The 27,772-nt window shown below is 36.8% G+C and overlaps 1 protein-coding gene across 3 annotated transcripts in view; it reads right to left on the bottom strand.

The window, feature by feature from the left end:
* Positions 1-27,772, bottom strand: part of COPG2 (COPI coat complex subunit gamma 2) — a 154,726-nt gene that overhangs the window by 125,472 nt on the left and 1,482 nt on the right. For 2 of the 3 annotated variants that reach the window (XM_016148729.2, XM_016148731.2), the window contains exons 3-7: positions 27,314-27,394; positions 24,747-24,818; positions 12,390-12,469; positions 2,092-2,167; positions 210-302 (exon numbers count right to left, since the gene is read on the bottom strand). In XM_016148729.2, the coding sequence (XP_016004215.1) occupies positions 210-302; positions 2,092-2,167; positions 12,390-12,469; positions 24,747-24,818; positions 27,314-27,394 (402 nt within the window). Of the gene's footprint in view, positions 1-209; positions 303-2,091; positions 2,168-10,186; positions 10,703-12,389; positions 12,470-24,746; positions 24,819-27,313; positions 27,395-27,772 lie in introns of those variants that run through there. The other variant, XM_016148730.2, reaches the window with a different exon arrangement.

Genomic DNA, 27,772 nt, shown 5'->3' with positions numbered 1-27,772 from the left:
TTTCATGTTTTTAACTGCCCATTTTAATTGCTCAATGCTCCCTTGGCAGATAAAACATTCTTGGATGAAGTAACAGAAACATACCTTTTTTTTTTTTTTTAATGTTTCATTTGTGAACTTGTGAAAAGCAAAGGGATACTTTGCTTTTCAACTAGAAACTGTGGCATGCATAAAAACCAGGCAGCCACTGCGCCACACTGTTCACTTACTAAGGCAGATACCAGTGCTGAGCTGGATACACTGGAGACTCTATCCACAATGGCTTGCTTCATGTATCGTTCGATGGCCTGCAACATTGTTCCCTAAAAACATTCATAGAGAAAAAGCTGTTGAAGCAAAATATTTTCATGCAAAATTACTACCTCAAAATAATTTACAAAAACCAGTCACATATTTGTTTCTATGCGAATATTTAGAATGCATTACAAGGATTATCATATAACAATAGTATACCAGAAGGCAGAACCCAGACAGCCTAGTAGAAGCTTCAAGGAGGAACTTTGGGGCATAACTAAGGAAGAATAACTGTTCAATACTGAAATAAACTATCTCAAAGTAGAGAATTCCAGTTTGAGGAAATATGTAAATAGGGCTCAACCTATCAGGGATGTTATAAATTTCCAGATGGAGATGAAAGCTGCTTTTGAAGTCCTAAAGATATCTGTGTGTGAAGGGGATATATTTCATATGGACTTATAAGTCAAATGTAATCCTTGATTATTTTAGATACATAAGAAATTCAATGTTTAATATAGTATAGTGAATCTTCAATATGAACTCCTCTGAAAATCAAGCTCTTTTTCAATTTAGCTGAAAGAGAGCTTAGCACTGGGAAGGCGCTAGCTGATGAAGATGGATAAATGACTGAGATCAATATTCAGATAAAGAGAGTCTTATTCCTAGCACTGGCATCATTAAATCTTATGCCACTAATTTAATATTAAGGACAAAAATAACCATGACAAAACAGGTGAGCAGCAAAAAGTACTAAGACATTTTTATTACTCTTTCGAGGATCCAGATTTACCATTTGATCCTGCTCAACCTTTAAAACTTAAGATTGCAGACATATATATAAAATATATCCAAGCATGAGTATAGATGAAATATTATTCAATTTACTTGGCGATGTCCAGCCTACCCTCCATTTTAACCTTTCCTACTCAGAGGTCTCCGAAAGTGACAGTCTAACAAACTATGCCACCTCATCTCTCTAGAGGTGACAGACTGAGTCAAGGTTAAACATCTGAGTCAGACCCAGGTGTATATAAGCCACTGGGCTGGCTGATGGCTAACCAGGTTCTCTCGAATATTCAAATGAGGCAGCTTAAGCCTGGTAAATGATGGACTAGAATAGTAAACACCTGAAAAATCTTGCTGCTGAGTTACAGAGCTGCTCTGTTTCCTGCTTTGGCATCTGGTTGTAAGCTTTACCTCAAATTCTCAGAGATCCATATCCTGTAATAAAGTTTTATTTTAAGCTAAATTCAAATGGGTTTTTGTTTCCTGCAAACAATGTGCCCTGACTATAACAAAAGACTATGAGGGCAAACAGAGATAAAATAAACTAATCTAAATAAACAAAAGGGAAAAATAAAACATCTGAAAAAAGCCTTTCTGGGGTCCATGTTTCTATTACACAGGCATACCTCATAGATATTGCATTCAGTTCTTGACCACGCAACAAAGTGAATTTCACAATAAAGGGAGTCACAAATTTGGGGGTTCCCCAATGCACATAAAAGTCATGTTTACCCTATACTGTAGTCTATTAAGCATGCAATAGCACTTCTTAAAAAAATACATACCTTAACTAAAAAATACTTTATTGCTAAAAAATGCAAACCATCTGAGCCTTCGGCAGGTTGTAATCTTTTTGCTGGTGGAGGGTCTTACCTTCCATTTGTAAAAAAAAACAAAAAACAAAAAAACATAGAATCTGTGAAGCGTAATAAAGCAAAGTGCAATAAAACGGTGTATGCCTATACTGAAGGTTCGCAAAGTCAGACTAGGGAATCCTACTAAATTTACATGGTCATGGTTGATACACACGGGGTCTCTGACACATCAGGAAAACAAAGAGAAACTTACATCAGTGATTCTGCAGAGAGCCCTGATGGCCGGGCCTCGGTACACATCTTCCTTTCCTGTCATGTCCTTGGTCAGACTAAGAAAAATCAAGTTAGGGATCATTTAAAGTCTTCTCTTTTGTGGAGTCTACGTCTAGCTAATTCCCTTTGTCCCCACAATTATCTTAACTCAGCTCCTGATTCAACAAATATCTACTGAGCATCTTCTTTGAATAACTATTAAAATTACTGGGTAAAAGACTGTTCTAAATACAGCAGTGAGCAAAATGAAGCCTTTGCCTTCATAAAACTTATATCCTAGTGGGAACAGAGAGATAATAATCACATCAACAAAATAAAAACATCATTTTAGATAGTGATGATTAGTATATAGATAGTGATGATTAGTATAAAAAACAGACAGCGGTACAGAAAGCCCCAACTCTAAATCCCTCCAAATCCTAAAAGCCCATCTGACTAGATACAACTTTAACTTCACAAGCCTTAAAATTTTACTGACTGGTAGAGGTAGCCCCCGCCCCCTTACTGTTTTCCTTTTTTAGTTATTTCCTGGCTATTCTTACATGTTTGTTTTTCCATGTGAACTTTATTATCAAATTTTCTAACTCCATAATAGAGCTGTTTTTTTTTTTTTAACTGAGATTGCACCAAATTTGTAAATTAATTTAGTGAGGATTAAAATCTTCATGTTGAATTGACCTATTCAGAAACAGAATAGTTTTATATTTTTGTTCAAGTGCACTTTGAATCTTTCAGAACTTAAGATTTTTCTACTTAAGTTTTGTGCTTTTCTTGTCAAAATTATTCCTAGGCATTTACTTTTATGTGTTGTTAGAATGGTTTTTCATGTATGTTGTTTGTTTATATAAAGGGTACTGATTTTTATATGTTAATTTTATGTCCTATGGGAACACAGCAATGTCACTGGCGTCCCTGAAGAAGTGGAGAAAGGAACTGCTGTCAAAAAAAATTTTTTTTTAAGAAATAATGGTTGAAAACTTCCAAATTTGTGGAAAGAAATAACTTTTCAGGTTCAAGAAGCTTAGTGAAATGTATATGAGACAAACTCAAAGGAATCCACAACCAGATACATAAAACTGCTAAAAACTCAAAATAAAAGAAAATTCTTGAAAGCAGTTCAAGAGAAAAATGACACATTACCTACAGGGGAACTTCGGTTCAAAATACTGTGGATTTCTCTTTAGAAAACAGGATGTCAGAACAAAAGGAACTGACAACCCAGAATTCTACATCCACTAAAAATATCTTTGAGTAATAAAAGTGAAATAAAGACTTCCTCAGAGGAAGGTAAACTAAGAGTATTTCTCCCCAGTAAATATTAGATATTAAATGAAATGTTTTTAAGGAAATAGTATAAAGTGTTTCAGGCTGAAGGGAAATGATATTATGTGATCCCTAGAGAAACCAATACAGTGTCTTTACTGAACTGAAACAAACCAAACAGAACTGCCAATCCAGAATTCTATGTCCAGCAAAATCTCTTTCAAAAAGAGGTGATTTGACTCTATTCTCTTTGTTCTCAGTTGGGATTATTTCTATTGAATTATATACAAGCTCACTGACCCTTTCCTCTAAGAAATCCATTCTGTTATTGAATGTCAATGAAATTCTTATTTTACATATTATACTTTGTCATTTCTAAAATTTTCATTTGGATCTTTAATATATAGCTCTGAGAATTTCTATTCGTTTCAAGAGTATTCACCTTTAGGGAGCATGACTGCATTAGCTGTTTTAAAATCTTTAATAATCCCAATATTTAGGTAATTTGGGGGGGAGGGTTGGCATCTATTGATTAACTTTTCTCTTGACAATTGGTCAGTCTTTTGTAGTTGACTAATTTTGGATTGTATCTAGACATTTTTAATATTATGTCATGAGACTCTGAGTCCTGTTAAAAGCCCCCGAGAACAGTGACTTTTTCATTTTAGCAATCAACCAACCTCTCTGGCTTTGAAAGACTCCTTTTCCCAGTTCGTATAGTCATAAATATGGAATTTTTTCAGAGTTTTAGCTCCTTGTGCAACCACACAATTCTGTTTAAGTGGGTCCTCAGGACAAAGAGGAAAGAGAAAAAAATACATAGATCTTCTCCCTATTCTTCACAACACGGGGGCCTCTTTTCTCAGGGACAGGTTTTATCTCAAAGTGTTAGGTGTCTGTAACACTGGCCATGCCATAGTAGAGTTTTCTACAACTGGGTCTGGCCTCACAGCAAGACTGGAAAGTAAACAGAAAACTAAAGCAAGGATTCTCCCCCATGCTCTCCGGCCTGCAAGGGTCTTTAACCTGGTGCTCAGGCCAGAGAGAGGGGCCTCCACTGAGTCTTTGCTGGCCCTGCCCACTGTAGTTTCCCTGTTCAGCCTGCCCTTGCATCACACTCAGGGTATAAAGAGGAAAAGTAACCACGAAGCTCGCTCTTCGCATATTGGTTATTCATTAATTACTGTTTTCTCTCCCCGAACCTGCTATCACTGCATTCATTTTTCAGAAGCCTTAGATAGCTGCTTTTTGTACTTCTGTCCAGAGGATTTGTTGTAATCACTGGAGTTAGCCTGCAGTGGTCTTGCCCCATCTTGACTAGAATTAGAAGCCCCCTGGCTTTCCCTTTTATTTACTGTTACTCATCTCATTAGGCTGTGCAGAAGGAAATTTTAAGACTTGGCATCATTTTCATCATCTTTCCTCAAAACTCTTCCACGGTTTCATTTTAAAAAAGAAGAGGCATTAATCTCGATAAACCAGGGCCGCCTGCTTGTCAGCTGGGCAGAGAGGAAAGGGAAGCGGGGTGCAGACAGGTTTCTCAACACCCATTAAACCCACTGCGAAGGCTACTTTTATGTTACCGACTTGACGGGGCTACGAAATGCCCAGAAAGCTGGCAAAACAGTTTGGGGTGTGTGCGCTCCTGAGGGTGTTCCTGGAAGAGACTAGCATTGAAGCTCGCCCTCACCATGGTGGTTGGACATCATGCAATCCACTGAGGGCCTGAACTGGGACATCGCCTGCCCCTGCACATCGGCACTCCTGGTTCTCAGGCCTTCGGATATTGAAAAAAACTACCCCACTGGCTCTCCTGGGCCTCTAACTCACAGACAGCAGATCACAACTGCGTGAGCCAACCCTCCATAATAAGTCTCTTTCCATACATCTATACCTATCTATATACATACAGATATCCTATTAGTTCTATTCTCTGGAGAAACCTAATATACCCACATTTCGCCACTTCTTATGTGTTTTCTTGATAGGGAGAAAAAATCTTTATGATTCCAGCCCCCTTGACTGAAGAGAGAAAGTGGATTGTCCTTTGTTTAATTCATGCAACAAACTTTTAATGCATGTCTAATACATGCAGGGCACTTTTCCGGCAATTGACACAAAGTTATGAGATGTTTCTTGTTTTTAAGGAACAGTAAAAAGGGCAGAAAAACATATAAACAAATCATTACAGTACAATGCATTAAATACTAGAATAGAGGTTAAAACCAAAGCGTTAGAAGCACAAACGAGGAGACAATAACCTATCTGTCAAGAACAGGAAAGTCAATGCGTATAAAGATGTTTAAGGTAAGTAGAAAAGGAAACAGGATAACTACAGGCATCGGGAGAAACATGCACAAAGATACAGGATATCCAATAGCAGGATGAGTTTGGGAAACAGCAGCAGCATTGAAATGAACCCCAGGAATGCCAGCATTTAGGAAGCAGGCAGAAGATACGCAGCGTCTTCTGAGAATAAAATGGAGTACTCAGAGATGGGAAACTCAGGACCGGTTCTGAAAGCCAAAGCCGAAGAACTTCAGGGAGTGTTTAACCATGTTAAAACTGAGAGGTCAAGTCAAATGTGGAATGAAAATTGGATTTTAGATTTTGTAATTAAGAGGTTACTGGAGATCTGTGAGAGAGAAGTTCCACTATAGTGGTAGCTAAATCGCATTATAATAGTATCTCATTTCCTTTCTTGTTCTAAACCAAGTCCTGGCAGAGACCCCTCAGATGTAATATTCAGGGACAACAGCACCATTCAAGCAGAAAGGCTGCTTCAGGCTTGAATATCTCTTACCAAGTAAGTGGATGAACCCAGCTTCTCAGTTCCTCAGGAACCTCACGGCATTGTCCTCCCCCTACCCAAATCCTCACATTATCCCCACAATTGATTTCAAAACCGCCTGTTGGATAACAGTTGCCACAACCTATTTCTTCCTAAAGCATGGACTATGAACTGTTCGTTTGATTTTTTGAGACAAGGAATGTAACTTATCACATACTGATACCTCCCCGATCCTCCCCCATCCTACTCCCTAATGTGAGGGCTATATCATTCCTCAGGATTCAATTCCAGAACTCTAAGCAATCTTCAGATGCATACTTTCACTGGGTGAGTCTATCAGACAGGGGGAGAACAGTACACAGACTATCAACATACTGTACCATCCTTAACTAAATCTCTTCATGTTTTTATTTTTTAAAACCCGAGTTGTAATTTATATACAATAAAAATGTGTAGCTTAAGTGCTCAGTTAGATGACTTTTGGCAACTGTACTCACTCATGTGACCTCCGCCCAAAAGAAAACACTGAACATTTCCATCACCTCAAAGTTCCCTCACGCTCACTAACAGTCAACTTCCTCCAGCCTGCCAGACTCTGGTTTCTATCACCACAGATGAGTCGGGGCTGGTCCTAGACTTACATAATCATGTTTTCTTTTGTACCAAGACGTTTTAGAAATTTGTGCTGTTGCCCGAATCAACTATTTGTTCTTTTTTTTCCCACTGAGTAGTAGCCCACTGTATTAACGTACCACAATTTGCTCTTCCATTCTCCAGCTGATGAACTTTTGGGTTGTTTCCATTTAGGGCTATCACAAATAAAGCTGCTATAAAATTCTTGTAGTCTTTTTGTGGCCATATATTTTCTGTTTTCTTGGGTCAATATCTAGCACTGGAATTACCCATCACAGGGTAGGTATATGTTTAACGTTAAGATACTGACAAACTTTAAGGCAACTGTACTATTCATTCTACTGTGGACCAAAAAAAAGGGTTCTATGGAAAGTCACCTCACAGGGTGATCTGATCATAAATTCCTATTGGGCAGGTCATGGTGGGCAGTCCTGCCCCAGACATAACACCTTTTAGTAAAAGGTTTGTCTTAGCATTAAGCAAGCCCTGTCTGTTGTTTCTGTGCATCTAGGTTAACACGCCTCTGAAATAAACTGTAATCATGGAAACAACTAAAGCGTCCTTTGATAGATGGACTGCATAAAGAAGCTGTGGTACATATATACAATGGAGTATAACTCAGCCATAAGATGAAATATTTCCATTTGAGACAACACGGATGGACCTTGAGATTATCATGCTAAAAGTGAAATAAGTCAAACAGAAAAAATTGAGAACCATATGATTTCACTCATCTATGGGACATAAAATTGAAAGCAACAAACCTGACAAATGAACTCACAGTGAACTAGTGGTTACCAGAGGGACGTAGGGGAGGAAAAGCTAGATAAGAGCAAAAGGGGTCAAATATTTGATGACAGAGAGAAATTTAACTTCGGGTGGTGAACACACAATGCAATATACATATGCATTATTAAATTGTACACTTGAAACCTCTTTGATTTTATTAACCAATGTCACCTCAATCATTTTAATAAAAAAGAAATAAAATGAAATGAAATGTACATTTCTAAAACTTAAACTGTAACCACCCTCAGGAGAGCCCATAATCTTGTAAAAGATCCTGTAATCGATCCTCATCCTGCTTTCTCCTACCTCCACGTAATCTTCCTTACCTTCCCTCAATTTCAAATTCGTGAAAGAAGCTACAAAACTGTTATTCTCCAGAGGATGAGATCTTGCTCCTCAACATAGGTAATCAGTTTGGCTCAAATTAACTTAGAAAAATTCTCTCTAGGTTTGGACGTTTTCATGTGGACACTACATTCCCACCTACAGGCACAAGAGTCTCAACTGTTCCACGTACTCAGTATTGGAGCAGACTTGATTTTGGTGTTGTCGGGCTTTGTTATTTTAACCATGCTAGTGGGTATGGACTGATACTTCACTGAGGTTTTAACCTGCATTTCTCTGGTGGCTAACATGAAGTATATTTCCAAGTGCTTATTGGCTACTCGTACATACTGTGAAGGGTCTGTCTACAGGTTTTCTTAATCTCCGTGGTTTCTTATCAAGCTAACACAATTATCTATGCATGTAGAATGGTCATCTATATTAGTTTTCTATTCCTGCTGTAACGAAAGACCACAGTTACTATCTTAAAACAACAAAAATGTATTATCTTATAGTTCTGTGGGTTAAAAGCCCAACATAGGTCTCACTGCTTAAAGTAAAACCATTGGGTCAGCAAGGCTACACCCGTCTCGTAGGCAAAATTCACCCCACACATTCGCCCCATCCCAAAATCCCCCCAAATCTCAACACATTACAGCATCAACTCAAAGTCAAAAATTTAATCTAAATTTCACTCAGAGGTCCCAATCTTATCAACATCATCTAACTTAGGTATAGGTGAGACTCGGTGTAACCAATCAATCCTGAGGCAAAATTCCCTTCCACCTGTGGACTTGCGAAATTAGAAAGCAAGTTCTTGGCTCCCAAAATACCGGGTGAGACTGCCAGAGGATAAGAGAGACAGACATTCCTGTTCAAAAAGAGAAATGGATGGAAGAGAGTCACTGGTCCCATGCAATTATGAAACCCAGACAGGCAAAGTAGAAGTGGTTTCAAGTCCTGGGCAGAATTCTCTGAGCCTCTCAGCTCTACCCTGTGGGCCCGCACCTCCGCCCTCAGAGCCGTCCTTCCTTCCCATAAGAGACACCATGTGTTTAAAGCTGAGTAATCTGATCAGCCTGTTTCCTGCCTGTAGAATTTGGGGCTCTGATAGCTGTCTTTCACTTCACCCTCTCTGTCCCTCTTAGTCAAAATTGGAAATGTTGTTGATAGTATAAGATTCTCAAAGGACTGCCATATACGTCCAGAGACTCCATTAGACAAGAGGCTCCTTCACAGATCTTGCCTAGATAATCTCACCACTGTTTTGACTTCTGCTTAGAAGCTGAGGGACTCTATGATCTCTTCAGAGTGTTCTGTGTGAGGGAATACTCTGACCTTTTCATCTTTCTGGGGTTTTAGCAAAAGGCTATTGAGTAACTTTTTCTCTAGGTCACGCTTTCCTAATGAATCTCTTGATTTCAGGATCTTTGCCATTGTAGTAGGCTAAGAATCTCCAAAATCGAGAACTCCTGGTTCTTTTTTTGTGGTATAATAACATACAGCACTACGTTAGTTTCAGGTGTACACCATAATAATTTGACATTTATAAAGAACTCCTGGTTCTTGTTTAACAGGTTTCTCAATTTATTTCTTCACTCTCAAATTTTACTGTAAGTCGCAAAAAGAAAACAGCTTGCACCTCAACACTCTGCTTGGAAATCTCAGTTAAATATCCAAGTTCATTGCTTAGAAGTCCACTTAACTTCAGGAAACTATTTCCACTTTCTGTCACTATACACCAAGGATCCCCTTTTTTCCCCACTTTGTAACATCTTCCCCATTTTCCTCTGAGCCCTTACCAGCAGTGCCTTTATGCCCCCCGTATTTCTACCAACGGTCTGTTCACAATGATTTGAGTTTCCTCCAAAGTGATAAATACTATCTCTATCCTGCTCCGCACTTCTTTCTGAGTCTTGGTGGAGTCATTAACATCCATATTTCTACTAACAGTTTATTGATAGCAATGAAGCCTTTTCCTATCATGCTCCTCAAAATTCTTCCAGCATCTACTCACTGCCCAATTCCTAAGCCACATCCACATTTTTATGTATTTGTTACAGCAGTACCCCACTTTCAAGTACCAAAATCTCTGTACGTTTTCTTTTTCCCAGCTCTGAGATATAACTGACATATAACATTATGTACGTTTAAGGTATACAACATATTAAGTGGATGCACTTCTATATTGCGAAATCTGTTAGTTTTCTATTGCTGCTGTAACAAATTAGCACAAACTTAAAGGCTTAAGACAACATTCATTTCTCTATCTTACTTCTGGAAGTTTGAAGTCCAACACAGGTCTCACTGGGCTAAACTCCAGGTGTCCGCTGGGTTGCATTCCTTTCTGGAGACTGTAGGAGTAATCCATTTCCTCGCCTTTTCCCACTTCTAGAGGCCACCCGTAAAGCCGTGGCTCATGGTCTCCTGCCACTACCTCCAAACTCAGCAACAATGCACCTCCCTGACCGCTTCCATCAGCACATCTCCTTACTGACCTTCTCCTCCCTCTCTTTTCCACTTTTAAGGGCTCTTATCCTTACATTAGGCCCACCTGGGTAACCCAGGCTACTCTCCCCATCTGCTTGTTAGCAACTTTAATTCCCTTTTGTTGCATAATGTAACATATTCACACAGGTTTTGGGAATCAGGACGGGGATATCTTTGGGGGGCCATTATTTTGTCTACTAAATTTACTTATCATTTGAAATGAACTAGAAACCAACCATAATTCATGGCAGCCTAATAGGACTCAGAGGGAAGTATTAACAACTAAACAAAAAAACTCAATCAACAGTTGATTAATGTATTTTTAATTTTTCCAATATTTAGTGAATCTATCAATCCAAACGAAGATTTTTTATTTCTTATTTGTGACAGACACTGTTCGCTGATTAATCCAATACCCATTTTCAACCCCTTCTCCCTAATACTCGGGCTATAAAAGCTAAATACTCACTTTCTTGGTCTCCTAAGGATAGTCATATAACACAGCTGTGCCAAATGAAATCTAAAAATTGCCTTGGGAAAAGCAATTGCACACCTGATAAAAGAGGCAGATGGTGTTGGCCCTCCCTGGCTCCCTTCCCGATGCCCCTCCCACCTTGAATGGTCCATTGCCAGTAATTCAGGCATCTATTTTGCAATAATGTGAGAATGTCCACAAAAATCCAAGAGACACCAGCCCTGCCACTGTTAAGCTACAGAACCAAAGCCAGCTACTCTGTCTATTTTGTTTCAATGACTATTTACATCTGGCTTTTGGTTACTTTCAGCTGAAAGCTTTACTAATTAAAACTACATTCAACACAACTGCTGGTTAAACACAAGCATCCTCCTCCAAAATTTATTTTGTTGTACAAAAACCAGATTCACTTAAATGAGTTATAATTAACAAGGCCATTATTTGTTAAGTAACATTTTTTATATAATTTGGAACTCTATATATACTCATTCTAGGACACTTGGAAATTATCAAAAGTTTAAAGAAAATAAATGGCCACAATCCCAAACATCCAGAGATAATGTACTGGTAATGTATCAGTGTATTTCCATCCATATGTTTTTATATACAGACAAAAAACATTTTTAACCTGAGACTCTATGGAATGCATAGACTTGAATCCAACTTCCATTCGCACTTTATTGAGAACTTTTCCACATCATTAAAGATGTTTCGAAATTATTTTCAAAAAATTAAAAGTCAGGTTATAAACATGGCTAATTAAATAATTTTAACAATGGCGACATTTAAGTTGTTTCATTCCTTTGCTCGTGTAAACCGTGTTGCCACAGACATCACCGTACAGAAGGCTTCCTGTGCTGATTATGTGCTGAGCATAGTTCCACATATGTGGCATTACCGAGTCAAGGGGATAAACTCTCAAACATTCGGCAAAAGCTGCCCAACTGCTTTCTAGAAAAACTGAATCAATTTATTATTCATTATTCTACCTCCTGTATACAAAACATCAGCCTCCATTTACAAGTACTGACTGCCTTTTTTCTTTTTTGCCAATTCGATGAGTAAAAATATCATAACTCCTTTTGATCTTTTAATTTACATTTTTGGTCACTCGTGAAAATGACTAAAGATATTTAGAGCCTTTATACTAGCTATTTTATAGAATTATTACTTAAAATTTTTTTAAATGTAAGAGTTTTGCATATTTATATATACCTTTGATGTACTTGTAAATATTTTATTTCAGTGTATTGTTTACTTTTTAGTTTTGTTTATTTTTATGAACATTTATAATGTAATCATCTCTATTAGCATTATCCTTTGTGACTTCTTTCTTTGCTTTATCAGATAAAGATGGTTTTTACATGATGACAACCACATTTGAGAAAAGAATGCTTTAAGATACTTTATTTTAAATTCCTATTGGCTTTTAGTCAAAAAAAGTAAAACAGAGAACAACAAATATCCACTAAATACATTAGTACCCCATCTTAGGTTCTGACTATTCACATACCTGCTTGTGACAATTATCACATCTTCAGAGATGTTAGCCATTTCTTTGATGGTAAGGTAGCACATTCTTCTCAATGTTTGCTGGAAAATTATTTATAAAATACAACAGGTTACTCATAAGAAAATGGTTTTTTAAACTATTTGAACTGAGGATCCTAAGTAGATATATTTAGAAAGTTATCCTTAAAAAAGGCTCTTATCTGCCCAAAATATCTGGATGAGAAAACATTTATACTACTACTTTTTCATAACACAAGTAATTGATGGCACAGACACAGGAAAACAGGTACATGAAAACTCCAACTTTCAGTTAATCACAGGGGTCTTTACACGGAGATCCAAATTTGGATTCCAACAGTGTGAGTCTGAAGACTTAGGTTTTGCAAAATGTTAAAGGCTTGTCCTGGAAAATGGATTTTTAAAAATTTTTAAAAACATATATGGAGAAACATGCAGACTCTGTATTTTCCTCAGTTCAGTGAATACAGATATTTTTCCTTAAAGTATTTGTGGTTTTATAACCAACTTCTGTTTTCTTTTTTCTTTTTTTTTTCAGTTTTTAAAAAAATTTTCAATTACAGTTGACATACAATATTATATTAGTTTCAGGTCTACAACGATATGGTTAGACATTCATATAACTTAGGAAGTGATCTCCCTGATAAGTCTAGTACCCGCCTGGCATCATACATAATTATAATAGTCCCTATACTGTACTTTATATCCCCACAACTATATTGTAACTACCAACTTGTACTTCTTAATTTCTTCCCCTTCTTTACCCAGCCTCCCAACCCTTGCCCCATCTGGCAACCATCAAAATGTTCTCAATCTATGAGTTCATTTCTGTTTGTTTATTTTGTTTTTTAGATTCCACATATAAGTGAAATCATATGGTATTTGGCTTAATCTGTCTGACTTATTTCACTTAGCATAGTATCATCTAGGTATATCCATGAACCAACTTCATTTTCAGTTATCAAGATTTTGACATGGATACCTAGATCTAAAATAAGTGTTAAACTAACAGTAGTAAAGTTCCATCCTCCCTTCCTCCTCACCTGGACCTCTGATTTATTCACACACAATGGGCACTGTTTCCTCCAGCCCGTCTATCCTCATGCCCTACCAAGTAACTTCAAATTTCTTATAAGTAGTGAAACTCAAGTACATCAGATCTAGCTTCAGAGTCCAAGCTGTAGAAAGAATCTGGTGGAGACTACTGAGCCCAGTAAGGAGAAGGAAAAAGGGAGTAAGGATTCTGATGGTGATTAAATACAGAAAAAAATCTCCCCTGGAAAAAGAAAGCCAGTACCGGGCAGATAGACGGGGCAGAGGACACCCATATGAGGCTGCTATGAGAAGAAAACAGAAAATAAGAATCGAAACTTTAGAGCTGAAAAAAATTCTGCCCCCTCCCCCCATAAAAATCTACCACGAAGCAGAATAAAGCTGAAGATACAAAAAAATTAGCTAAAGCACAAAGAAGGGGGCAGGGGCGAACATTATTAGTTATTGATGAAATACAAATTAAAACTACACTACAGATACCACCTCACACCCACCAAAATGGCTACAATTTTAAAAAGTAAAATACAAAGTGCTGCCAAAGATGGGCTCATAACCACTAAACACACTGACCGAACAAATGCACAGAGATGCTGAATAAAATAGGAACAAAAATTCTAAATACATAGTCAAGGGCAAAATAAAGGGAAATTCATAGGTGCCACAAACAGAAAAACAAACAGCTCATCGCCACAGAAGTACAAGGCCAGGGTCTTACTGGCATAGGATAAAGCATCTAAAGTCTAGTGAGGACAGGATTCTAAAAGGTATATTTTTCAGGTGCAAGGAAAATTATTCTAGATGATAACTCAGAATACAGCAAGGAATGAATAAAAAGGAAAAAAGTCGTAAGCAGTAATAAGACAGTGTAGTATTGGCAAAAGAAGGCAAAAGGATCAATGGAATAGAAGAGACCACCCTGAAACACATTCACATAATTAGAGTCAACCGATCTGTGACTAAAGAGCAAAGGCCACACAATGGAGCAAAGACAGTCTCTTCAATAGATGGTACTAGAACAACTGAATATCCACATGCAAAAAAAAGAAAAAAGAAAAAGAAAAGAAAATGAATCTAGACACAGACCTTGCATAATGCAAAGTAGATTACAGGCCTAAATGTAAAATGCAAAATTGTAAAACTCCTAGAAAAAAACCTAGATGACCTCAGGTATGACATGACTTTTTACGTAAAACACCAAATACATAATACTAGAAATAATTGATAAACTGGCCATCAGTAAAATTAAAAACTTATGCTCTGCAAAGGACAATGTCAAGAGGATAAGAAGACAAACCACAGACTTTGAGAAAATATTTACAGAGCGTACATCTGAGAAAGGACTGTTATCCAAAATATACAAAAAACTCTTAAAAGTCAAAAATAAGAAAAACAAACTGACCAAAAAATGGGCCAAGACCTTAACAGACACCCACTAAAGAAGATAAACAGATGGCAAATAAGTACATGAAAAGATGCTCCACATCATATGTTATCAGGGAAAGGCAAATTAAAACACTGAGATACCACTACACTCGTAAGAGAATGGCCAAAATCCAGAACACTGACAAGAAGTGCTGATAAGGATGTGGAGCAACAAGAATCCTCATTCTTTGCTGCTGGAAATAAAAATGGTACAGCCACTTTGGAAGATGTTTTGGCAGTTTCTCACAAAATCAAACATACTTTTATCGTATGATCTAGCAATCATGCGCCTCTGAATTCACCCAAAGGAGTTGAAAACTTATGTCCAGACAAAAATCTGCACATAGATGTTTACGGCAGCTTTATTCACAATTGCCAAAACTTAGAGGCAACCACGATGTCCTTCAGTAGGTGAATGGATAAATGAACTGTGGTGTAACTAGCCAATAGAATATTATTCAGCACTAAAAAGAAATGAACCACCAAGCCACGAAGACATGAAGGAATCTTATGCATATTATTAAGTGAAAGGAAAAAATCTGATAAAGCTACATGCTGTATGATTCCCACTATATGACATTCTAGAAAAGGCAAAACCATGGACAGAGTAAAAATATCCATGGTTGTCAGGAGCTGGTGGGGAGGGCGTAGGAATGAGCAGGTAGAGCACAGAGGATTTTTAGGACAGTGAAAATACTCTGTATGATATTTTAATGATGGATACATGTCGTGGACCCTGGGTGACTGTGATGTGTCAATGTAGGTTTATCAATTCTAACAAATGTACCACTGTGGGGAATGTTGATAATGGAGAAGGCTATGGACATTTGGGGGTGCGGGGTATTTGGAGAATCTCTGTACCTTCCTCTTAATTTTGCTGCAAACCTAAAACTGCTCTAAAAAAAATAGTTATTTAAATGTTTTAAAGACATTTAAATCTCAATAAAAAAATCGTTTTATGATATATAAATATATACATGACTATTTACATAGTCATATACATATAAGTAATAAGCATATCCTAAGGTTCTCAAATTTTCATGAACAGGAAATAGATAAAGATGAATATTAGATTTGGATAAGTCAAACATCCATGTTGCAATTTCTAGGGTATCCAGTATAAAAACTTTGAAACTGTTATTCCACATATTGCTGATACTCTATTTTTGTTCAGTCTTTTTTCTTTGTTTCATTTTGGATAGTTTACATCTTAAAGTTCAGTGGTTTTTTTCCCCACTGCAGTCTTTAATCTGCAATTAATCCCCTACAGTATATTTTCCATCATAAATAGACAGATAGGCTTTATTTTTAATTTTGGGGTCTCTCTGCATGTCTCCTATTTTGCTCCTCATTCTTATAGCTTTCTATACATTCTAAAACATCTAGACCATATCTATAATAGCCATTTTAATGTCATTACCTGCTCATCCATCATCTTTATCAATCCTGAGTTTGTCTCTGCTGATTCATTTTTCTCTTGATTATGGATAATATTTTCCTCCTTTGCATACCTGATAATTTTTTATCGGATGCTATACATTGTGAAATTTATGTTGTTACATACTGGATTTTGTTGTATTGTTACATACTATTGTACTTCACTTCTGTCATGAGGTTAGGTTACCCGGGATCAGTTTTTTACTTCTGAGGCTTGCTTTCAAGCTTTTTAAAGCTTTAGCCTAAGGCTAATATGTTCCCATTATTGAGGTGATACCTTTCTGAGAACTATTCCAGCTGACAAGGTCTTTCTGCTCTCACTAGTGGGAATATGAACTGTTCTCAGCCTTGTGTTCGGCTGATTCTTTCTTTGGCCTTCGGTAGTTTGCTTTTACATATGCACAAATAAGTTCTCCAAAGATTCAAAGGGAAGCCCTCGGCAGACTGCTGTAGCAATGTCCTTCCTTCCTTTCTTTCTTCCCTTCCTCCCTCTGGTATTCTGCTCTAAAAATTTGAGCTTTCTTGACCTCCCCACACTCCATGTATTTTCTCAGCTCAAGAGAGATAACTAGGCTCCTTTTCAGTATGCACTCCCTGACCTGAGGCCTATTATCTGCCTCTGGGCAATGAACTAATGTAATCCTAGGGTTTACCTTGTTTTTCTTTTTCTTCAGATCACAGGCCCGGGATGCCTGTTAAATCTAATGTCTGAAAACTACTGCACAATATATTTTGTTTGATTTTCTAGGTATTAATGGTAGCAGGGTACACCTAGCCCCTTTACTCTTAATATCAAAACAGACGGTGAATTACCTTGTTATTCTTTTATAATTCATTTCCAATAGTAATCCATTTTAATTAGAGAACACAGTCTATACGATTTCATTCCTTTGAAATTTGTTGTCTTGCTTTATAGCTCAGTATAGTCGATTTATGTAAATGTTCTTTGCATTCTTCATTTACATTTAACATAGATAATGATATATTTAGGTCTATATCAACCATCTATTATATAGTTTATGTTTGTCCTGCTTGATCTATGTTTCTTTTATTGTATTTTTGCCCCTTTTTCTGGCTTGATTTTTTAGCATTCTATTTTTCTGCACCATTAGTTTGGAAGAGAAAAACAGTCGATAGAGAATCAATGAAACAAAAGCTGGTTCTGTGAAGGGATTAATATGCAGGTATCTCTAGACAAACTTCCCAGGAATAAGAGAGAAAAGATAAAATTTAACAATATCAGAATGAAAGAAGAGACATCACTAGAGATCCTACAAACATTAAAAGAATAAAAAAAATATGTATTATGTATTATGAACAGTTTTATGTCAACAAAGTTCAGCAATATGGATGAAATGGACAAATTCCTTCAAAGACACGAATTACCAGAGCTCACTCAAGAAGAGAAATAATAATCTGAATAGCAACATATCTATTTCTTTTTAATGGAGTTAATAATTATCAAAAACCTTCGCACAAAGAAGATGGCTTCAGTAGTGAACTTGAGCAAACAATTCAGGAAAAATTAATAATGATTCTACAAAAACTCTTCCAGAAAGCAGAAGAGGAGGAAAAACTTCCCAACTCATTTTATGAGGCCAGCATTATCCTGACCAAAATATAAGAAAAAATCTACAGATCAATATATTTCATGAACAGAGACTCAAAAATCCTTAACAAATTTTAACAGAAACCAAAGATTTTATATTTTCCAGAAAAATAGATAAACACATCTCACCACATTAATACATTAAAAAAGAAAAACCATAATTAAATGAATACAGAAAAGGCATTTGACAAAATTCAACACCCATTCACGAAAAAAATCTTTCGGCAAACTGGGAATAGAAAGGAACTTCCTCAACCTGATAAAGGTTACCAATAAAAAACTTAGTTCTAACATCACACTTAATGGCAAAAGACTAAACATCTTTGCCCTAAAAATCAGGAACAAAGTAAGGATATTACCGACCAGCACTCCTATTCGTGCTGTATAATAATTCAAGAAGGCAATAAAGACAAACATATAAAAGGCGTAAATATTGGAAAGAAAAAAGTAAATCCTGAGGAACCTCCCATGTTCTTAGAACTAATAAATGAATTTATTAACAAGATCACAAGAAACAGGGCACCATACAAAAAACTATTTAATTTCTATAGACTACCTACAAACAGTAAAAATACAATAGCATAAAAAATATGACCTACTTTAGGGATAAATTTTACAAAATCTGTATGGCCTCCATGCTGAAAGCTACAATACTGCTGACAGAAATTAAGAGACCTGAATAAAGAGAGATATACACCATGTTTGTGGAACAGAAAACTCAATAATGTTACAATGTCAATTCTCCTCAAATTGAGCTTTAGATTCAGTGTAATCCCCATCAAAGTTTCAGGAGCTTTTTAAAATAGAAATGAACTAGCTGGGTCTAAAGTTCATGTGGAAATGTAAAGAACCTAGAAGAGCTAAAATAATTTTGAAAATAAAATAGGAAAACAATTAGAAATTTTCCAACTTAAAACTACTGTGAAGCTAGTCATCAGGATGGTGTGGTACTGGAAGAAGAGTAGACAAACAGATCAATGAAATAAAAAAGAATGTTGCAATGTGTCAAAGTAACTCAAATATCATCATTTCTTCCTCTTCCCCCTCCTCCTTCCATATCAATATGCAATTATTCCACTGGAGGAAAGAAGAGATAGAAAATGAAAAGAAATCCAACCCTTACTTTGTGTATATGATAATACACAAAAGTTAATTCAAAATGGATCACAAAGTAACTGTAAGACATAAAAACTACAAAATGCCTAGGAAAGAAAGCGTAAAAAATCTTTGTGACCTTGAGTTTGGCAAAAATTTCTATGATATTCAACAAATGCACAATCAATAACAGAAAAAAAAATGATAAACTGGACTTCATCAAAATTAAAAATGTCTGCTCTTTGAAAACCTGAAAAAATGGAAAAACAAGCCACGGGCTAGGAGGCAATATTTGAGAAACATGTATCTGATAAAGAACTTGTATGCAGAATACATAAAGACATCTCAAAACTCAATAAGAAAATATACAACCAAATTATTTAAAATGGGTAAACGATATAAACGGTCCTTCACCATGGAAGATATATAAAGGCAAACAAAGCACATAAAAAGATGCTTGAGATCATTAGTCACTAGGAAAATGCAACTTAAAGTGACAAAGAGATACTGCTACATACCTATCGGAATGGCTGAAATTAAAAATAAACAAACGAAAAAGACAATACTTGAGTGCTGGCCACAACGCAGAGCAACCAGAACTTTCATACAGTGATGACAGGAATGGCTGTCACTTTGGAAAATGGGCTGGCAGTTAAACATACACACGCCTATCATCTGACCTAGCAAGCCCACTCCGAGGTGTTCACCAAAGAGAAGTAAAAAATTATGTTCAAAAACTTGTACATGAATGTTTACAGCAACTTCATTCATAACCACAAAAACAAATCGAATATCCTTCAACCAGTAAACAGAGAAACTGAGGTGTATCCATACAACGAAATATTGCAATGAATAAAACGAATTAAACTACTAATACAGACAATAACGTGGACAAGTCTCATACGCATTATGCCAAGTGATAGAAAAGAAGGCTCAAAAGGCTTCATATAGGATGATATTATCCTTATGACTTCTTGGAAAGGTAAAAACTATAAAGAAAGAAAAGAGTTGCCTGGGGCCAAGGATGGGAGGGAGAGATCATGCAAAAAGGCAGGAGAGAACTTTTTGGACTGACGGAATGTTCTAAATCTTGACTGCAGTGGTGACAACCGCGCATTTGTCAAAACTCATAAAACTATCTCCTAAAAAGGGTGAATTTTACTATATGTAAAGTATATGTAAAAAAAGAATAAGAAGACAACAGTGGTAAGTGAATGAAAAGGTAAGCCACAGACTGGGAGGAAATATTTACACACCTATCTAATAAAGGTCTGGTCTCCAGAAAATATAAAGAACCATACAACCCAGAAGATAAACAATCTGGTTTTTTTTCTTTTTAAAGTATAAAAGATTTGAACAGACATTTCACCAAAGATGATACACAGATGGCAAAAAGCATATATTTGCTTAATAAATGCTTAATATGTTCATTATTAAGGAAATACAAACTCAACAATGCCACTTCTAGATACTAACCAAAAAAATGAAAATATAGGTCCATCCACACGAAGACTTGCACTTGAATATTTTCAGCAGCTTTGCTCATAATATCCATTAACTTGTGAATGGATAAATAAGTTAGAGTACTACTTAGCAATAAAAATGAACAAACTATTGATACAAAAATTTGAATCCATCTCAGCAGCCATAAGCCAAGTGAAAGAAACAAGCCATAAAAGTCATCAAAGACTATATGCTATATGATTAAATTTAAACAAAATTCTAGGAAATGCAAAGCTATATTATCAGAAAGATCAATGACTGCCAGTACTAGGGGCTGAGGTAGGAGACAGACAACCAAGGGACAGAGCAATAAGGGACAGAGGACTAAGGGAGAAGGGAGAACGTTCCAGGGTGGTGAAAGTCTCTCTATCAGGGCTGTGGTGATGACTCCATGACTCTCTATGTTGGTCAAAACTCTCTGAATTGTACTCTTAAAATTAGTAATTTTATTGTATATACATCTTCAATGAAGCTGAATTTTTTAAGGCTAAAATGAAAAAATGAAACTTATAAATGAGTAGAAAGAATATAAATTAGCACAGAATAGGAACAATTCACAGAGGAGGAAAGTGAAGTGACCACTGGACATATGAAAAGGGTTTCAATTTCAGCAGTGATCATGAAAATGCAAATTAAAACCACATAGAAATGCCATTCACATTCTTCTAAATGGCAAATAGTTAGGTATGATAATAAAAATTATTCTCAGGAGCAGGTAAGGGTTTGAAGCAATGTCTGTGTAAATTAGTTCAATCCTTTAAAGATCAATTTGACAAGATCAAATAAGTGGCATTATCTAGAAATTCCACCTGTAGCTAATCTACCCCAGAAAAATTCTCACTATTTGCACAAGAAGACATGTACATAAACATTACGTGTAATATCATTTGTAATACCAAAAGGAGAAGCAACTCATGTATCTACCAACAGAAGATGGGTAAATAAATAGGAATACTGTATATGAACACATTGGGATTCCACTCAGCAATGATACTGACTAAAGTAAATCAGAAGTACATGTGGCAAGTAGGTAGATCTCAAAAATATATTAATTTTTAAATTGTACAATAATATGAAGGTGACAGAATTTGTATTCTATTTTAGAACACAATCATACTAAGTATAAATTATGGATACAAACTTATGTAATACATAGGTAAGTAAGTGTGGACAGGAGGCTACCAATCTCAAGGTAGTAACAACCCTCTGGTAAGGAAGGAGCTCCACGTGCTGCTGGCAAAATCCCCACCTTTCCTTCCCCCCTAGTATATCACGCCTTGATTTCGTATTCTGTCTAAGGGACCATTAAAATGAATCACATTACGCTGTACGTGGTTACTTATTTCATATACTACAAAAAACCTAACATGTCCTGACCATCACTCATCGCCTAAACACTTACCACCATGTAGCCAGGTGAAGCACCCAATCTCACTCCATCCATCTTCCATCCATCCACAAACCCCAAACCCTCCATCACGCTCTCTGGCCTTTTCATCAACCAAATCCCTTTTATCCCAAACTCTTCTCCGGACAATCCCATCCTTTCTCTAACTGAACCTGGCTCTCCCCTAAGAAGTCCCCTGCAGGCTTCTCAAAGTGTGGCTGTTCTCCCTCCCACCCGCCAGACCTACGGGTGGGGAAGCTGTCCACGCGGACCCTCACTGCCTATTCAAAATCACTGCACTGCCTTCTTTCATTCACTGAGCCTCATCCTTCCCTAAAAAACTCCGGCTTTAAAGCTTACGCTGTTAGACTGTATCGCCTGCCACCATTCCTGGCTGCATATACAGATCCAGGTTACTTCCCTTATTTTTTAAAAATGTTCGCTCTCTCTATCTCCAGTATCACCCACTAATAATTATCGGTGGCCTTAATATACATACAGACAGTTACTAAAACTCTGACCCTGTGTGGAGCTGACCTTCTCTTCCCCAATGATCCTGTCCTCGTTCCTGTCACAATCACCCGCTCCCACTGTCACGGCCTTTACCAGTAGCAGCATCCCTTTCATCATTTCGTTTCCAAGAATTTCTCTCTCCAAGCACCACTCCTGACTCCAACGATTCTTTCACTCCCCCATGACCTACAATCTATCGATCCTATCAACTATTTTACTGTCCCAATCAGCTCCTGTTTTTATTGCCTCCTAACCAAACATAGATTCCATGGTCAATATTTCAATTACTCAACTTCTTTACTTCTGCCTGTTTGCTAACCCAGCAAAATCCCAACTCTGATTAAATCCAATCTCTAACTCTACCATGCCTTAACCTGAAGCCTGTAGCTAGAAGAAAAACATTTGCCACACTACCTGGTAATACTTTAAATTTATGACCACTAACTTCAAGGGACCATCTGTCCTATTGAACAGTTCTACATTCCCCAGAAAACTACTTCATGCCCTCTGTTTTTAATCTCTGTGCTCGAGGCTTCGAGTTCATCCTCACTCTGTTTCTTCCCTGCTCTGCATTCTCTTCCTTGCCCTGTGTACAGCTTTTCATCCCAGCTGTCAGCCCTCTAAGCAACACCAATGCCAGGCCCACCACTAGACACTTGGGCTACAAATTCATAGAGCGACAAGAGGCAACAGCCTTCCATAACTTTTGTAATAGTCCCTCTCTATGGACCCACTTGAAAGAAGGCCTAGTTTTCTAATCTGATTTCTCTAATAAGTATTTCTATTATAATCATAGTGGTTCTACTTCCCTGATTGAATCCCAAATTTTTAGTGCAGAAAGTGATTAAAGGGAAACAGGACTTGAAGGATAAGAATCTGAAACTGCTTCTCTGATTTGAAAAAAGGCATTAATGACTCTGTTTCCAGTGCTAAAAGGGACAATAGTAGTCCGTGGCATACTGGCAAAATACTTCAATTACTATCTGAAGACAAGTATAATCGAGAACATACAGAAGGCAAGGCTTTGGGTAAGTAAGTAGTTGCTGCCATAGAACATTTTCGTGAAAGGAGCTGTACAATGGGTTAGTTGTTTCTAAGTACACTGGAGAACCGGGTAAAAGAAAATGATGAGCTCAGAGTTTTAAATTCACAGCTCAAGGTCTGGATAAGGGCCGGAGATCTTCTTTAATGCCTCACGTCACGCTGACACTGGGCTGAGATTTCTGAAAAGCATATCCTACAGGTGGCTGAGTTCCAAAGCAAATGCAGTTCACACCCTTGTGGGGCAGCCGATGTGAAAGTTAGGGCCTTGACTGGGAAGGGGCAGGGCTCTGAAAACTGGCATGGGGACATATGGCCAGATTCTGATCAAGCGAAGTACTTTGTTTTGAATCCTTAAATGCCACCAACCCTCCTTTGCAAGTAGAAGCAGTTCTTCACCCTGTCTGAGGAAATTTGGGGTTGGGGTTAGGGCTTAGGCTTTAGGGTTTAAGGTTTCTCCCTATGCCTGAAGAATGTGCAATGGCCTCCCCAGAGATAGCTACTTTACAAGGGACTGCAGATGTTCCCGAGGACCCACTCCTGAAACTTCTCATTGTCTAGCTATATAACCAGACTCCAATCCCTGGGGGTCAGGCCAAAAATGTGGCCCGTGATATGTAAAAGTACCGCAAGGTTTGAACAATTTATGTCAACTGAAAGCTGGAAAATACATTTCCCAGAATTCCCTTTTCTGCACAGCTCTGAACTAGAGCTGGGCAAAGAGAAATACGTGCCACATTAGAAAACAGGAGCAAAGCAGCAGCCATTATGCTGAGAGTCAGTGTGGTCTAAGGTAATGAAAGACAGATGCAGAGGTTCTGGCAGCTGTACTTTGTCCTCATTCTTCTTTTTTCCCTACTCCATGTCCTCTTTCCCACTCTGCATCCAGCTCTTCTTCTCAGTTGCCAGCCCTGCTGACCGGCAGCAACTCCGGGCCCACCAGAAACTTCACTAAGAACTTAGAGATGTGGTAGCCTCTTCCGCTGAGCTCTACACCTGTTCACTTTTGCAGCGTCATGCTAGAAGCTGGAGAATAACGGTTTTTATGACTGCATGGTAGATCTGTGGTTGAACAGCTTTATACTATATATTTTCATTCTTTTATTTGCACATGTCCTTTAATGAACATTTATACATTTCATGAAGATAAACAATTTTTAAGTAATCTTAAACATTTCAAGTAACCTTCCCAAATTTGGAACACTCTAAGTCCCCCAAGGAAAACAAATCAAGGGAGTTTTTTCAGCCTAAAAGAATCTTTTTTTAAAAAAAAGACTTACATCATTAGATTGAAACAATCGAGTCATTGCGAAGAAGGCTTCTGTGGCTTCCATAGTTCCAAAGTGTTCACCCTAAGTGAAAATTTAAAACAATTTCTTAAACTTAAAATTAAAAAAAAAAAAAACAGTTAAGGTTTTCTCTTTATTTCTGCAAAAGTCTTTTAGAATACAGGAAAAAAATCTCTTTGTAAACATTCTGTCTCTTTGCTATTTTGCTGGCTTTCACTTTATAAATCTGCAGAGCCACTTATGTGCTCCTTATTTAAAATAATATCACACACCATGCTATAAAGGTTCTAGAATAGCGGTCTCTAACCTTTTAGTAGAAACTATTTTAATTTTGCCAAAGAACTGTGATTTACGAGGAGGTAGAAAATGATAGCAAATTGAGTTTCTAATCAGATTTGGAGGTTATTGCTACACTGCCTACGAGCAGAGATCACACCTTGTACGTTTCTATAATTGAATGCCCAACACAAAGCCTGATGTTCTCACAGGAGCATAGCAAGTAATAAACTATAAAGAACTATTGTTAGAAATCCCAGAAAACATGACACAAAGAGACCCATCAGTAAGATACATATCAACCAGTAAGGTTCAAGGGGTGGCTACAGATCTCAAGATACTGGTTCAAGCCTCTCAAAAAATGCTATGGATTGGAACTTTAATGTGCTCAATAAATCAGCAGAGAATTGGGCCAAAATGCAGATTCTGACTCAGTGGCTCCGGGCTGAAGCCTGAAATTTTGCATCTCTAACTAGCTCCCAGTGATGTGAATACTGCAGCTCTGGGAACTACATTTTTTTGAGTAACAAGGTGTTAAATAACTTATTTCACTTATAGTCAAAACATGGCAGATTTCAGACCTGAAACATTACCATTTCAATATTTAATTTCTTCATTAAAGCAATCCTATATAATACGTTAGGCTCAATCACTGTTCAAAACTTCAGATTTCACATAGACTATAAGTAGTCTTCACTCTATTTGTCACGAGTTTAAGAATAAGCACATTTTGAAGACAAACTTTGAAAGTTTAGGATGAGAGACAAAGTATAATAGTTTACCATGATTTCAATCCAACTTGCTCACCAGCCAAGAGATTTCTCTCTTTCTTTCACAACTATTTCCTGACTACCTACAAGTACAGGTACTTTTCAGTCACATTGGTAAAATTTTACTCCCTCCTTGACTAGAAATTCAGAAAAAAATATGGGTATATATGTCAACTCTGATAGAATTTAAAAGTATTTTTCCATAAAGTTCTCCCAAGAACTAGAAAATACTCAGGTTCCCAAACCTGTTTATCAGCCTGCGCTTGGTAATTTCCTTACCAAGGTAATTAAATGTTTCGACATGAGTTGCCCATCAAAGAGCTATTGGTCAATACAAAAGTATATGGTACTCTGACCCACTGCCAACTTCTCAATACTGTTTATACAATGGACTGATGCAACTTGGACACAACGTGTACTCTGAAAAGTGAAATCAAAATAATTGTGCCTAAAATGTTTCTAATATGTTACCACAGAGGGATGTGATGTTTGCAACTAGATAACGTTTTATTTAAAAGTATGTCCTTGTTGTTCAGCCTCCATTTGCAAACTACGAAACTATATTATGTCTCTGGATCAGGTCTTCGGTCATGAAACACAGTAAAGACAAAATAGTCTCAAGGAAACCATAGTCTTCTTAGCACCTATGTAAACCGCCTGAGGGCGTGTGTGTGTGTGCATGTATGTGTGTCACATTTTCTAAGGCCCTAGACATTTCATGAGATTATTAAGTCTGAACAAAATAAATAAAATAAAAAAACAAAATTAAAAACGATAATGGCAAATAGAATCTATGTTACATTACGGCAAATATTCTCGTTGGTTTTGTCTGTTGTATATATCCCCAGTATCTAAAACAGCAGGTAGGACACAGCAGGTATGCAATAAACATCTGCTGAATGATGGAATGAAAACTATTCCTGAATGCTTACTATGCGTCCAGGACTATTCTCAATGCTTTACATTTATTATTTCATTTAGTCATTCCAACTTTATAAAACAGGTATTGTCATAATTTCCACTTATAAAAAAGGAAATTAAGGCACAAAATGGTTAAGCCCAGAATCATATTGTTAGTAATGGTGGAGTAGAGATAATAAATATAAAATGTGACTATTAAAAGCAAAGCTTTAAAACATATACCCACCCATGTCATCCCCCAAAAAAGGGTAAAATCTCTTTCTGGAATTTGTCTAAGGTTTTGCACTATATTTTTGGAGGGATATAAAGACCTCTGAACAAATCTAAACGACATGTTTTAACATTAGCTAATACTTATTAAATTCAAATCAATGTTGAAAGTCTATTATGTACTTAGCTGGTTTAGTACATCATATATAAAAAAAGAAGTATGCGTCACCATCATCCCCAATAAGTTTTACATATTATTGTGTAAATCAAACACTGTAGATTTTTTAAATAAGTGAATTTTTAAAAAAATAATGGTACTTTACTGCATATGATGTATTTTTATTCCAGGACACAAATCTGGAGAAAATCAAAACAATGTACCTGGTTCAGTAAGTAAAGAATCTTTGTAAGAATATGCAAACATCTTCTTGGATTGATGGGCGTTTCATTGAACAGACGAGCCTATGGAAACAGAAAACGTTGTTATACACAGTATATTTTCTATTCTTTCTATCACAGATTACAGAAAAATCAACTTTAATAAAATAAAGACTATTATGCATTTTAATCACAAAATCCAAATGATGTTAGCTGCCTACAGTTTTTCATTTATTATGGATCTGGCCTTCGTTTTCCATTCTGTATTCTCTAATTCATTCCCTTAGGCCTAATACTTCAATTTTGTAGGCTTTATCTGTTAAGAATCAATATTTATCTACACCATTTGAACACAATGGGTTTAATACCTATGACTTCTTTCAATAACCTTGCACTAAACAACTCTTCTGGAATTTTATTTAGTTCTCAGCATGTGGCTGAGTCTGCATATTTTTGCATTTC

This window comes from Rousettus aegyptiacus, unplaced genomic scaffold (genome assembly GCF_014176215.1).
Source record: "Rousettus aegyptiacus isolate mRouAeg1 unplaced genomic scaffold, mRouAeg1.p scaffold_m13_p_13, whole genome shotgun sequence".
NCBI classification, from domain to species: domain Eukaryota; kingdom Metazoa; phylum Chordata; class Mammalia; order Chiroptera; family Pteropodidae; genus Rousettus; species Rousettus aegyptiacus.
Note: the sequence above shows the minus strand (reverse complement) of the source record. Positions and strands in the feature narration are given on the sequence as shown.